Here is a 14,735-nt window from a genome sequence, read left to right on the forward strand (position 1 = left end):
TTCTTTGATACTTAGCATGTTAAATGGCATAACCTTTGCAGTAAATGTAAATGCAGGGTAATATTTATTAGAATTTACGTGGCAGGACGCCACCCCCATGTTCCAATAGTTTGCAGCTCTGAAGTCCTTCCACACTTTTTGAGCAGTCCCTTATATTACGCTGGCATTGCATGGCAGCAGGCATGAGTTTTGAAAGATATGGGGCTAATTGGGTGGGAAGACACAGTCAAGTCCACCCACTGACACCTGGGGTACCAGCTTACGTGCTGCTAGTGAATCGAATGTTCTGGAAGGGTACAAGCGTGCCAACCAATTGTAGAAGGACATATAACGAAAGGCCTTGTAGTTTGTGAGCCAATGATATATTGTCTCTCTAATAACTGTCAAAGATGACTTGCACTAGGAGTGGGCATAAGTTATCCACCTGACTGTAGAGACCCAATCACAATCCCACTCAGTAAAGAAAGTATACTTGATGTTCCCCTTATGCCAACCACAATCCCACGTAGGTTTTTCTTTGTTTGCCACAAAGTGTGACATCACGTATGAAGGGTTTTTGCTGTAAAAGTTATGTTTATTTGTAAAAATGCATTGAGATCATGCATTGCGACGTCAGTTGATGTCTGTTGTGACTCCCTGTTTTAGACAATTATAAATAAAACGGTCAAGAAAGACATTTTGACAACTTCCAAAATCAGTTTTATTATTTAGTGTAAGAGTTATTCTGCATCCCCTCCATCGTACAATGTGTTACCTCAATTAAAAGGACCATAAGGGTTCAGTGCTACATTTGTTTTGTGCAACTCTAAACAAATAGGTTTCTTGTTGGAGATTAGCAACCTTATGTATGTTACAGTTCACCTCCTCAATATTTGGGAAACTATACAAAGCGTATGTGAACTCATCTTTAACATTAAGATTGCCTATGCTGTATACAAAAAGAGTCCGATCTCCCTCCATGTGAAACTGGTTCATGCAATTTAAATTCAATTTACTTCACACATTGGAAGTTGCGAGGCCACAAAACATTCTTCAGGAGCTCTGTACCTGCAGAATTTGTAAAAAGCATGCATAGGAAATATTACATCATTGGTTCTTATGGTGTACTGCATTACACGACAAGAGAAGGAAATACCTTAAGAAATGTATCAGATGTTAGGGTGTTATCGATGTATTGCGGATGAGATTGAGTAGGAGGCAGTTACCATAGTGTTGTTGCCTTTTTGGAACAGATATTTTCATAACTAAATGTAGGAAGGAGGACTGCCTATCAACATAAGGATATAGGAGAGGGTCCACCTAGAAACTGAGTGATTGTGAAAAGACTGGGTTGACTTGGCAAGAACAAAATACAAGCAGTATTAGATCCTCATGTCCTGCTGTACTGTGAGTCCAGTAAAGCCTGTGAAGTATAGTGGGTCCATTAATTCCCACTATGAATGTCTGTATTTGGTATGTATCTGAATAATTGTACCCCCAAAATCTCTTGACAGTTTAAACCTTGCAGTTAAGTAGATCTTTTGGGTAAAGGTATTCTTATGATCTAAATGGACAGAACGCTTTTATAATTTTGAATTAAGAGTACTAAGTTGATAACAGCATGTGGAGAAAAAAGGAAGGATTTAACCTTACAAACTGAATATGAAATGGTAACTGGGGTTAAGATGTATGGAACGTCTCAGTTTGTGAAAGCACCTGTCCACATAATGGGGATGCATGGCTCGACATTGTCAGGGCATGAGATTAAGTTCAAATCAAAGCAGGCCTTTTTTTAACGAATTTTACAAGAATGTATTTGTATTATTTTATACATTAACGTGTTGTAATGTTTGTGTAAGTTATTCATACAAAACCCAAACACGATACATAAAAAAAAATCAACAAAATCGTAAGGAAATACAAAGTGTCTCATACAACACCATTTAGCAGGAAAGTAACGTAAAGAGGTGTTGTATAGTGCACCACTGCCATTTTGGTGACCTCAATTTGCACGCTTCTGCAAGAAAAGTGAAAGGATAGGAGTTGTTGGTGAAATTGAGGGGGATGTCAGGTGTGTAACCTGATGTGTTGAGTGCCAGTATTATTCTACGTGGTTTGACACTTGAATATGCTTAATCCACACAGGTGGGCCCAAGATTTGATAAATCACAGTGTTGCAACACCAGATTATTTGATGACTATGTTGATAGGGTTGGATGTTGTAGAACTGAAGCTGTGAACTTTGACATAGCGGCGTCAGGGTGTGCTGTTGGTATACCATCTTGCATTCAGCTGCGTGTGTGTGTGTATGTGGTAGGCAATTTGAATGTGACGCGGCTAGTCGGGAAGAGGGGTTTGGTGAGCACTCCTATTGTGGAGTTCAATCCTTACTAGATTTACCCGTTCTAGTTAGTCCCTTGATCGCCTGGTGCATCTTGAGGCATGTTGGCCTCCATCTGGGGAGGAGCGGGCAAAGGCAAAGTTCTTATTGTTCCAAGTTATGTTTTAAGGTAAGAGGTTGAAAGACAGTCCCAACTGGGTCAGATCTCTCAAGACTATTGATAGACTGTTGTCACATATTAGAATATGCTTGCACGCTTCACTATGGTGCCATGCTCTGATGTTGTCACATGCCGCCATGCTGCACCTCACCATTAACTGGTCTTCTTTTGTTTTGCAGGACAATGAAGGTCAGACAGCGCTGCATTATGGTAAGAAGTGGCAAAGGGAGGGAACCCTGTTTTACAATCTGGGGGGGTCAACAAAGTGTGTGTGTGTGTAGGTGTGTAGGTGTAGTTGGGAGGTGAGGAGGGGTCATTAATTGCAATGGGCTGTGTGCTCCATTGTGGAGTGTAAGTGATTTCAATCCAGCACTCCAACTAAGTCAATGCCTAGTATGGGATGCCCAATGGAAACCCTTATTTATATATTTTTATGTCAAAGTCGTTTTATTCTGGATGATGTACCCTTATATAACGCCCCTCTCTTTGTATTCCCCCGGTCTCACTGAACCAAGAAATAGTTTTCTTTTGCAAATTAAAAGATTTAATTGAAGAATTGAACAATATATATATTACACTTTTATGAATATGAATAATATCTGAATATCACACTTATGAATATGAACAATGATCAGCAATTGGTAATATTACAATATCAACAGTCTATTTAATCAATTAGGAGTAGGAATGGGAAGAATAAGGTAGCAGAGAATACTTTGTATGGTTCAAAAGATAATATGATCACTCTTTCCCCCTGTTATTACTCACTCCCCCCAGTATGCAATATGAAGAGGTGGAAGAGGGCACACAGGTTTCAGGAATAACTGATATGAAAGAATGCAGTTCAATCCCAATTCCCCTAGCAAGCTAGAGAGAACAGGTATGATTTTAAAACCGGTCAATCGCTTTTAAATGTGATTTGCAATGAATGGGAAAAAAGCTAAAAATGACTTTCATTCACTAAATGGATTCAGAACTAGTGAGAGTTGCCTTGGGTTGGTTTAGGTCAACAGTAGCAATGATCATAGAATGATTAGCAGATGGAAAACGAAATTCAGAAGTTGAAATCAAGAAATAGCTGTTTTTCTATGGAGTGAAATTTAGCCAAATTGCAAATCGCGACAACTTTTCTGCGTGCGGGAAACGCGATTGCGGAAAAACTAGAAGGAATGTCGTTTGAAAGATGAGGATCTTAGCTTCAAAATGACATTTAAATTTTGTTTCTAGGACGTGCGGCTCAAATGTTAGAGGTTTTTGTGAATGTCGATTTTTCAGAAACAGAGTCAAGATTTCAAAATGACAGATTGCGCTTTAAAGATTCGGAACCACTATGGACTTATACTAAGGGGCTATGAAAATACAAGATACCCAACGGGACAACCACCAGAACAGGGCACCTTCCACTCTCGTTGTTGTGCGCCAAGACACTTGACTTTCTTCAAAATATCAGCGCATAGATGATTATCGCTACAGTTATCACAGTTATCACAGACAATATAATGAGAAGAATTCAGGATGGATACAAGATTCTATAATGCAATTCTGGATAGGTTGAAATGGATTAAATAGGATTACTTTAAACTAAGATTTGACTATGGACAGCTCTAGACTAAATACTCACTCCTATGGCTTTGGAATGGAGTGGGCCCGTCAAGGGTTTGGCTGGGATTCTCTCGCCACCGGACAGGATCAGGGCACCTGGACTCTGCTCTCAGCAAGGCACTCTGGTCTGCGCGGCTTCTTGGACTGGATCTGATACGTTCTGGGTAACAGCTCTGCGGGTCTGGATCTTGGTTCTAGCACGGGGTTCTTGGCTAGAAGCAAAACAGCTCAGCCAGGCTGTTGAATGGTTTAGTTAGCCCTGTGGAAGCCCCGTGGAAGTTTAGGGGTTAGAATCAGGTTGCAAAAGATTCTGAGGCCTGCTGAAAAAGGGTTCAGCTTCTTGGGTTAGGCCTTTCTGCTTCAAAGTTCGATAGTTTGGTTCTAGAGTCTGGTCTCTGGATCTATATCTATCTTCCTACAGGGTGCTTTGCCAAGAAATCAGTTGAGGAGTGGAAAGTGTGTGTGTCTGCCTATCCTCAGCAGTCCCTATTTATGTATTTCCAAAGTGGGTGGCAAGGCTGATTATCTATGCCCAACCCTCAAAGGATCTGATAGGTCAGAGAATTTCCCCTCCTGATTTGAGAAAGGAGCAGTGTGTCATATGTGTCAGAGTGATGCTGTGTTTATGGCCCAAAGGAAATCCCTCCCCTTTGCTTTTTCTTAGGAAATCTATTTTCCCCAAAAAACATATTTCCAAGATACACAAGTTGTTCATAATACATAATTACATGACAGATTGTCTAAGGTACATTTCTGTTCAACTCCCATCTTCCTGCAAGCTATGGTTCATAAATGACAACTTTTTCACGCTTTTATTGGGATTCTCAATGTTAGTTCTGCACCAATTTTTATACATGCATGCACATCCCATCCGGGCACATTTCTGTAATCTTTCATGTTCCTACCTACACTCCATGGCTACAATATGAATAATTTCTGGGGTTCAGTCTCAGAACATCGCACAGATTCCATCTTAGTCTTAAACTGTGAGTGAATTTTCCATTTTAACAATCTCTAAGTTTCATATTTTTGTCAGTCCAGTACACTTTGCTATAAGCATTTTTCTAAAATATACATTTACACCAACTTCAATCAACAATTTCAGTCTGGCCCGCCTCCAGAGCTGGGCTGAGTCCGAGGGTCACATGGCTTGCCTTCCTGCAGGAGCAATTGTTGTGAGTTACACCCGAATTAGCATTTTCTATTCAGCCCAAGGAACCCATTGTTTCTTTCTCCAGGTGCAGAGGAAATCTCCTCCCCTCCTGATTAACATGCCAATGTGAAATGCTCTCCTTTTGGTGGGACTGAACAAGGTGTGAGTTTCTCAAGGGAAGAAAGCCTCTTCGAAGTTTTAACTGAATCAGGTTACCTTCTGGTCAATTGTAACATAGTTCCTTGTGAAAAAAAATACATTTATAAATTTAAAATAAGCAAACTCATCTTTACTTCCAGTCCTTTTTCAACATGAAAATCAATGTGTGGCACTCGTATACGGCATTTTGATGGAAATCTCTTATTTGGCATAGTTTGAGTTCAATGTTCAACTTTACACATGATAAATTTTAAATCGCCGGCTTCTGACAGAGGTGAGTAACAGTACTACACCCATTTTTGACAGATTTCTTTCAGCAAGCAATCTTCAAAGGTGGACTTGGTTCAGATACATATACTTCTGTGGACATTGTATTTATGTGGACTCTCGGAGTAGAATGATGTTCAGCACCCAACAAGGAGGTTGGATCTTTTTGGGTGGTTTGTGAGCCATGATTTTTGCAACTTTGATAACCAAGACAAACCGATTTCCAAACAGCTCTGTGTTTCTTTTTGGCAATCAGCATTGCTTTTTCAAGTGATTTCAGGCTACTTTGTGGGTAGCCCAATGATGGGTTTTGGCAGTGATCTCCTGTGCTCACTAAGATAGGCAAAAGTGGATGGCGGCCTATTTTTCAGATTTTTACTGCGCAATTTTGAGTGATTTTAGCGAGCAGCATGCTTTCCAGTGGCCATTTCTGAGGTTTCTGCTGCCAGCAATGCACAGTAATGTTGCAGGGCCTGGACCAGTGGGTTGAGACATCCCACAGGAGCTATGGCCACAGGTGCACTTGAGAATGTGTGCAGACCATTATGGGGGCTGTGGAGGCAGTGTGCGCCTTACATGTATTTATGTAGTACACCATGCATTTTCAGCTAGCAGTTTGTGCACACCCGAGTTTTCCCCGCACTCCGTGAACAGCAGCAGAGTGACGTGCCTTGGCAGCCTGCACACAAATGTGAAAAGCACAATGCCTTTAGTATTGCGCCACTTGCTAGGGTTGCCTCCTTTGCTTAGATTACATTGGTTTCCAAACTATTTCATGCCAATCTCTCCCCACCCCCTTGAGTAAAAATACTGCCGTTGCCCCACCCCAAAATGCCAGAATAGCATACATTTCCGATTAAAATCAGTCACCAGTCTTCCTTTGTAGAGATCCTCCAACCCCCTTCTCTTTGATTCCCCCCCCTTCAATCTTCCTGGCCCCCTTGCAGGAGCCAGCCTCACAGTTTTAAGACTACTAGCTTAGAGTAAATACACCCATTAAACTCTGCCCATGAAAAATACTCCCCTCCTTTCAGGACTTTTTTATGATTAAAGTATTAGCCACTCAATACCTTACTTTTGCTCCCTTCATTTCACTCTCTCTGCACTCAAGCCAACCTTTGCCCAGAAAGTGCCCTGTGGAAAACGTTATTTGGCATAGGTACATCAAAGTCTATATGTGTTCTATGTTTAACATTTTGAATGGTACCTATTGCAAAAGATTACTCTTCCTAGGTATCCCGTCCACCCTTTGTTTTTCCTTCTTCCACTTCCCCTCCTCTACTATTACTCCCTTCTCCACACCACTACTCCCTGCTTTGGAGTACTAATCCCTCCACCACACTAAAACTCCCACCTCCCAACCTACTACTCCTTCCTCCGAACCACTAATCGATCACCCTCCACTCACTTCACTGTCGCTCCTTGCACTACCCTGTCTACGCACCTGCTACACAAACATGCACACTCTAACTGCAGAACCACTTTCACTCCTAGCCCAATACTTCACCTCCTCAACCAATCTTCTCCTCAAGCCACCACATCCTCCTTCCTCCTGCTGGTCTCTTGGTTGTCCTCCACACCTCTGACCACACCCGAAAAACCCACACTTCCTGCTTTCTGTCCCCTGGCAAAATCCCCCTCCATCTGCTGGGATCCCGTAACATTCTGTAACCAATCTGGCTCTGCCTTCTCCCGGGTGTCTATGTAAAATGAAAAGTTGTAAAAAGGGGGCTAAGTCCGGCCCACTTCTTTACGTGGGTTGGCCTTGTTTCCAAGTTGGTGGCCTATGTGGTCAATGTTTGTTAATGTTCCGGGAGCTGTTCCTGTGCAGTCTCTATATGAGACTGTCCAGGGATGTGGGCAGGACTTTACGCTATGACCCTTTTGGTTAAGGAAGTCTCTGAGGGCTTGCGTCTGTGTGCCAGTATTCCCTGATGCTACCGTGCAGCTTTGCTTCCTGCTGTGCACCTCTGCTGCCTTGTTGGGTTTGGGGCAAGAGTGTTCAGATATTACAGCTTCACTTCTGGGCTCATTCTCTTCTCACTGCTCATCCTCGAATTTAGCTCTACCGTTGGTAGCGGTCCCTCTGAAAGAGAAAGAGACACACTGATGAACCCTTTTTAAGGAAGGTTAAGACTGGAGCATCCAATGGTCTGCAAATGTACATGCTGGCAGCGGGTCAGCCTGGGATTGGGTCCCTCTTTGCTGGCACCGTCCACCTCAGCAGTAGGACAGACTCTGCAGACCTCCCAAGCTTAGCTGAGAGTTGTTCTCAGCCCCCATTCTTAGTTCAGAATTATGCACGTGCACCTACAACAGTTCAATCCGATTCATCATATCAACTAAACTTGCTACACCTCCCGCCCAAATATTTATTTTGTGTTTCATATTTCTGTGGAAGAGCCAAAGGCTCATAAGTGAACCAGACAAAACGTAACACGTTATCACAGAAACATGTCAGGCACAACAAGCATGTTTCACTTTTAGAGGGGAAAAAACCACAATAGAAAAAGGCGTTTCTCTAAAATGTAATGCAGTAAAATAGGTGTGGATGGCCAAATTCAATTCTTAAACTGAATACTGTGAATTCAGTTTAAGAAGTTGACAAACTTAATGAAATGGGTTTACCCGAAAAGACTGAAAATAAACATCTAAATGGGAGATTTGTCCGAATTTCAGCTGTATGAAACTTTCCAACGCCTGAAAATTATGACAAGATATCCCATTCGGTACCATCATAGTGAACAGGTGGAGAAGGGGCTGAGGGGGTGCCCCCCCGCACCCTTGTTCACTATGATGCCAACAGCATTTGCAGGGGTGTTCCCCGCGCCTATCCACAAAATGGTTGGAAAAAACAAAAAATGACTCTGCGACTCCAGTTCCCAATCACGGAAGTGAAGGGAACAGGTATCGCAGGGACACATTTCAGCGGCACACAGCGAAGTGTGCCGCTGCAGCAGTAAGTAAGGAGTGGGTGGGAGTGGGTTACGAGCAAAACACATTTTCGGACCAATTCTTTACGGGTCTTTCTGCCGCGATCTTTTCCTTCATGATCAATCAACCCAAATACAATGAAATTACATACTTTTAGATTTCAGTAAAGGTGATGGAACCACTGCAATTTGAAAAGAAAAGTAGACCCTTCCTATACAAGCGTCTTCCCAAGTTACATGGTTGCAAACTGCTGTTTCTGGCTTTACTCTGCTGAATTGTGTTCCCAGTCCGACTTTAATAAGGTGAGAATTGGCATGCAGGAGGGCCCACCATGGTCATTACGGAATTGAAAGAAAGTAATAAATGAATTGGAGACCGTAGAGAGAAAGACTAGCCGATTTGGGCCCACTGTCTGATTTCACGTCCTGCATAGATGTCCAGCCTGCCTGTGTCTAAGCAGCCCTGCACCGCACCCTGACACATCCTATAGTTACTCTGTCCTCGCCTCACTTTGACTCTGTCTCTTTCCTATGTTCTCACTCGCTCTTTTCCTACGTTTTCCCCTCACTTATTTCTTTCACTTTTATGTTCTTTCTTAAAAATATGTCCATCTATCTTAATCACTCTTATTGTACCCATCCCTTTCCCCTGTCTCTCTCCTTTGCCCTCATTGGCTCCTTTCACCTCTTTTCCTCATAACTTCTCCTCCATGTCACTTTCACTCTACCCAGTGCCTTAAGTCGCCTGCAGACTTCAGCCATGGCTCTTGGAGGACGTAGCCTGGCAGTGGATTGTGCCTCAATTAAGAGGCAACACTACCCTCACCTGAATGCTGCCTGTTAGGCCACAGCGCCATAAGAGTACCGGCTCGATTTTGCAAAAGGGCTCTGGCCGGGCCCTAACTGCCAGCATTTAGGTCAGATATGTGTTGCTGTGTTTTTTAGTTGCAGCGCTGACCCCCTGCAAAGGCACCCCTTTCACTAGAGATGGGGGATCATCACCCTCTCACCTCGGGTGCAGGATGATGATTGCTGCATCTTTGATGAAAGGGGTGTCTGTCAGGGGATCCGTGACACAATGAAAAGTTTTTTTTTTGTAAAGGCTGAAACTCTTGCATGAGAGCTTCAGGCTTTACAAAGAAAAGCCTCACCTTTTCACTAAGTCACTGACCCCCTGCCAGTCACCCCCTTCATTAGAGATGCAGGGATCATCGCCGCGGCATCTCTGATGAAAGCTGTGGCTGGTAGCGGAGTCGGCATGGCAAATGAAAGGTGAGGCTTTGTTTTCTAAAGCCCGAAGCTCTCGCTTACACGCAAGATCAGGCTTTAGAAAAAAGCCTTGCCATGTAGCAGTCTGGTGCGCTGGGGTTAGCAGGGTGCCGTCTTACACAGAGTTTTCCACTTAAAGGCCTGTGTTGGGGAAGCTGGATGGTAAAATGGGAAGGATTTGTTTTGTTTTGGTTTAGGAACAAAGGCACCCTCTTCCTAACAGAAGTTAGGATTTAACAGGCAAAATAGGATTACCCAATTGCATTACAGTCTATAGTTTTCAGCACACACAGGCATGAGCTTTGTTAATTTCAAATTTTAACAAAAATCACCCTGTGGTGTTCCGCCAAGGGGAATTAGTTATAATTATAATTTTTGTTAAATAGGCCCCGTTTTGCCCCTCCACTATAAAGGGAAACTATTCAAGTCCAGCAGATTCCTCCACCTTTTTAGTTACAAAGAACTCAAATCTACTTACATTGAAAACCTCTGGTTAAAGTTCAGAAAAGCCAACTGCATTTGAGTCCCCTCAGGAAAGATAGGGCAGGGGTCTGGCCACTCCACTCCCCCAAATTCCTAATTTTACCCTCCACCAGTTCGCCAACACTTAATTCGGACATTATCAGATCAGCCACAAAACCATTTTAGATGGCCATTCCATTTTGCAATTGAGGAATTTTATTTCCGCAAAATCACCTGGAAATTATCTAAAAATGACACATAAATGAATGCAGTACGACTTGTGGTTGCTGGGAAAAAGGCCTAAGTTATAATAGTTCTTTAAAATTAATAGTAAATCTTTGTTAATGCAAATAGGAGCTCTGCTTCTGCCAAGCCATTTGTCTCTCTCGGCCAGCCTGTGACAAGAGTTTTTATTAGTCCCTTTGTTGTTTGAAGTTGGTAGCTTCAGATCATAAATGGGGGATGCTTTTGCTACACAGAGATCTCCCACTGCAGATAATTATCTTGGACAGCCCTGTGATGTCACAAGACCTATGCTGTTATCTGGAAGGGACCATTATTCTGATCTGAAAGGCTTCTAGTTCTTGTATTTCTTTCAAAGTGTCAGCTTCCCTTGATTGTAGCCCCTGTTTCCACACCTCCCCCTACATTGTGGTCATACACTAGCCAGGGCCAATTGTCCTGCAGGGACAGCAAGTCTAGAGAAAGTTTGTTTTCCAACACTCTTCAGGCAGGACATATTTTATTGCAGTTTTAAACTGTTGGGATTCACAAACCAGGCTTGCAGTGGGGGAAGCCACTTGTGAATTTTGCCCATTGTCCTTGGCTGCACTGAACTCACATACTGCATTTTCTAACATCAACCTTTATTCTTTGACACACAGTGGGCCTCATTACGGGTCCAGCGGTAACCCTGCCGGTGTGGACAACGTGTTGTCGCCAGACCTGTAAAAAATGGCCGGCACCTGAATTCCCAGTGCCACCGGGCTATTACAAGTCTGGTGGTCAGGAAGTCAGGCGCCAGTAATTTTATTCCCATACATTCCCATAGGACTCTATGGGAGTGGGGACACCGAAGCACCAGCACGGCTTTGCCTACCATGACCGTTGTGCCTGGCAGGGTCAGACCTATCTTGCACAGCCGCTACGGCAGGTAAACCCATAGTTTTCCGGTCCAGAAACAAGGGTGCCGGTGAGTTTACCGGCACACTTATTTCCGGACCGGAAAACTCGGCATAAGGCCCAGTGTGTTTTACCGATCAGAGTTTACTTTCCTTTTGCGCTGAAAGTGCAGGGCTGTTTCTTTCAGTCATTAACAAAACACACTTTTTTAAAAAGTGTGTCTTTGATGTGTGACAGTTTCAGTGAAAAAAATGGTTGCTTTTATTTCTCAGCATGCAACGTGATATGCTTTTGCAATCTGCACTTGGATTACATTTTTGTTTTAGCCTTCTCTGGATTTCCCCTGTAGGAAAACACCTGCATAGTCTGCCTAAATAGGCCCAATTTTTCAGCGTGCAGGTTTCCGAATGCTGGCAGGTCAGGTTCCCAGTGGGCCCTTTAGTTGCATTGGTTTGGGGCCTTTGATTACACCCCACATGCTGTTGCAAAATCAATTCTGATTCCGGACAATATCCATCATCAGCCCATGTGGACTATAAATTCTGATCAGTGTAGATTAAAATAGGAGCAAGTGTTTTTATTTTTTTTGGGGGGTGGAGGTTAAGGTTTCAAATGCTGCTTTAGTTTTAAAGGCCGTGCCAGTGGCTTACATTGTGTGCTGTTGGGGTTTGAAGAGCCTCATAGGGCTGAACTATCTGACACAGTAGTTTGAACTTCTTGCACAGACTACACTGGAAGAGTCGAAAGAGGACTTCTAGATCTGAAGTAGCAGCAACCTACTGAGGGGAATGTAGTTTGAACTAGTGTGGCTAGATTAAGCAGTAGCAGGTTCTCTACAGCTTTGTTATGTAGAACAGGTATTGCTTGGAGTCTGAACCAGGGAGAATGTTGCAAGTCAGTTGTTTGGAGCTCTGAAGTAAACTCCATGTCCAGTTGTAGGAGATGTTTGGGGCCCAGAGGCTACGCTTGCTGAGCTGAGTTAGGGGCTACTCTTCAGAGTAATGATAATGATATTGATGTGTTATTTATATAGCGGCTTTATCCAAAGCGCTTTACAGAGCACATATTTACATACCATATCACCCAACCGAAATTGGTACTCATTTAACAACCTCAGAAGGATGAAAGGGTGAGTTGGCCTTGCCAGGATTCGGGCCTGCGACCTGCAGATCACGCTAAGATCACAGCAGCGAGCGCTCAACCCGCTGAGTTATCTTACCGCTGTGTACATTGAGTGGGGGTTCAGTTTGGAGTGCTAGGGAACGTATTTACCCATTAATTCAGGGAAGTGCTTATGATAATTACTTTAGAGTTTGGGAGCCACAAGCCAGTTCTATAGCTCTCAAACGTTTGTGTCGTCGAGGCGGGTGAAAACCCCGATTTTAGGGAGGAGGGGCGCGAGTGATAACCCATTGAAGCGTATATGCGTGTATGGAGCTTGGCGGGTGAGTCGGCTTATTATTGTGCAGGGCAACCCCCAAAAGCTTGTGAGTTGAGAGCTATGCAGCTTGGAGCGAAAATAGGTTTGAAGCCCTGGTGGTAGATTCGGCTGGGCGCGTGGGCAGGTGCAGTTTGGTGCTCTGGCTTTAGAATTGGCTGAAGATTGTAGTTTGGTAACATGTTTCTGGATGAGGTACGACGGGTTAAGGGGCAGTGTCTAGACATAGTGGGTAGCCTCTGCTGGATTGTTTGGACTCGAGAGTCAGGGGTACATCATGGCAGCGTGGGAGTCCGCGGTTTTTAGCTCTTGGGTTGGGGCTAAACGTGCGCCGACGCAGATGATATGTTTGGCACTTGTTGAGGGGTTGATGGCAGAGTGCTGCCTCCCATTATAAATGACCTGTTAGCTTTGCCTCCTTTGTCTCTGGGGGGCACTTGTTTCCCTCCCTCCATTTGTCCCTGAGGAAATCAAGGGACTCCTTCCACACACTGGCACACGCCTGCGGCAGCCTTGGGTCCTCGGCGCTCTCGCTACCCCCCTCCCATCGCCATCTGTCGTGCGCATTCGAGGCGGGCAGAGAGGCAGAGAATGAAAGGAAAAGGCCTGGACCCCGGAGGATTGATGGTGGCGTGAGGCGCGCAGCGCAGAATGGAGATTCATTCTCACCTGTGCCACTGTCAGGGCAGCCACTGGCACTTGAGAAATGGAGGTTCCCGGGGCCATAAATCTAGCTCTCGTTATCCTTCTAAGCGAAGGGCTGGTGCTCCTTTACTGCCCGTGCAGACCTCGGCTGCCCGAGCTCTCCATGGCGGAAGAAATTATATGCTGACGAGGTTCTCTGCTAATGCTCCCACGCCATGTTCTTGCATTTGCAGACCAGTGCTGCGTTCTTTATCGTGCTGACCGTTTTGATCTGTTGTGGGGTTGTTGGATACCAAGACTTCGCCCCATTACTCCCACTTTCTCTGGTTGAAAAGTGTAGTCACTGTTCGGATTGCTTCTTGCTCTCTGCATCCCGTTGCTCCCTGTTATGGCCTTATATGCCCTGGCCACAGCTACCCGCTCACCTGGTTTGTCCATCTCATCCTTTCCTGCGTTCGCCCCCTCCTATCTACCGCGGTCTGGTTTGCCTCCCCTCAGAACGCCAAACCCTACTTAAATACGAACACTTAGACTTAGATACATACATAATTAAAACTTATAGACCAAGTACGACTGCCAACAACCATATATACTTGTAGTGTGGCCATGGTATAAGCGTGTAGGCACGGACTCTCTATGCCAAATTGACAGTTTCTCCTTCAATGCCCCGCCCCACATCTCCCACTTCCTGCCGTGACGCATGCCCTTCACCTGGTCTCCATTCCCAATTGGGATGGACCAGTGCTTGATTCCCTGTCGATCAGGCATCGGAGGTCCGTGTATCACCTTGTTTTCTCTGACTCTGGCATGATAAAACCTACGTGGGCAATGTTCTTGCATCCCGCGGTTGGGGCAAAGTAGTGTTGGTGGGTGGGTATTTGGCAGGAGTCGGGAATCCTTGTGCTGCAAAGGAGAAAGTATTTAGATACAGGGGTTTCCAAACTTTTTTTGCCGAACCATCTTGAGTAGAAAAAGTGTTGGCAGGCACCCAAAAATACCAAGACTGCTTCAATTTTTTATTAGCACCCGGGAGAGCGATGTCAGCCAATCTGGTGTTTACAAGCAAAGGCTTTATATTTATTATTTTTATTTATTTGGGGTCTTTAAGTGCAGGTCTGGCTTCAGGAAGCAGTGGAGTGCTGTCCATCAGCGTTTAATAGTATTGCATATTAGGAGGCAAAGTTGCAACAGAGCTGTGTAACTTT

The 14,735-nt window shown here is 44.2% G+C and overlaps 1 protein-coding gene across 1 annotated transcript in view; it reads left to right on the forward strand.

Annotated features, from left to right (window-relative positions):
• Window positions 1–14,735, forward strand: part of ACBD6 (acyl-CoA binding domain containing 6) — a 1,145,790-nt gene that overhangs the window by 1,051,963 nt on the left and 79,092 nt on the right. The window contains exon 7 of the mRNA XM_069641451.1: window positions 2,660–2,690. Coding sequence (XP_069497552.1) covers window positions 2,660–2,690 — 31 coding nt within the window. The remainder of the gene's footprint in view (window positions 1–2,659; window positions 2,691–14,735) is intronic.

Source organism: Ambystoma mexicanum, chromosome 1q, assembly GCF_040938575.1.
Source record: "Ambystoma mexicanum isolate Mex_15411 chromosome 1q, UKY_AmexF1_1, whole genome shotgun sequence".
Taxonomy (NCBI): domain Eukaryota; kingdom Metazoa; phylum Chordata; class Amphibia; order Caudata; family Ambystomatidae; genus Ambystoma; species Ambystoma mexicanum.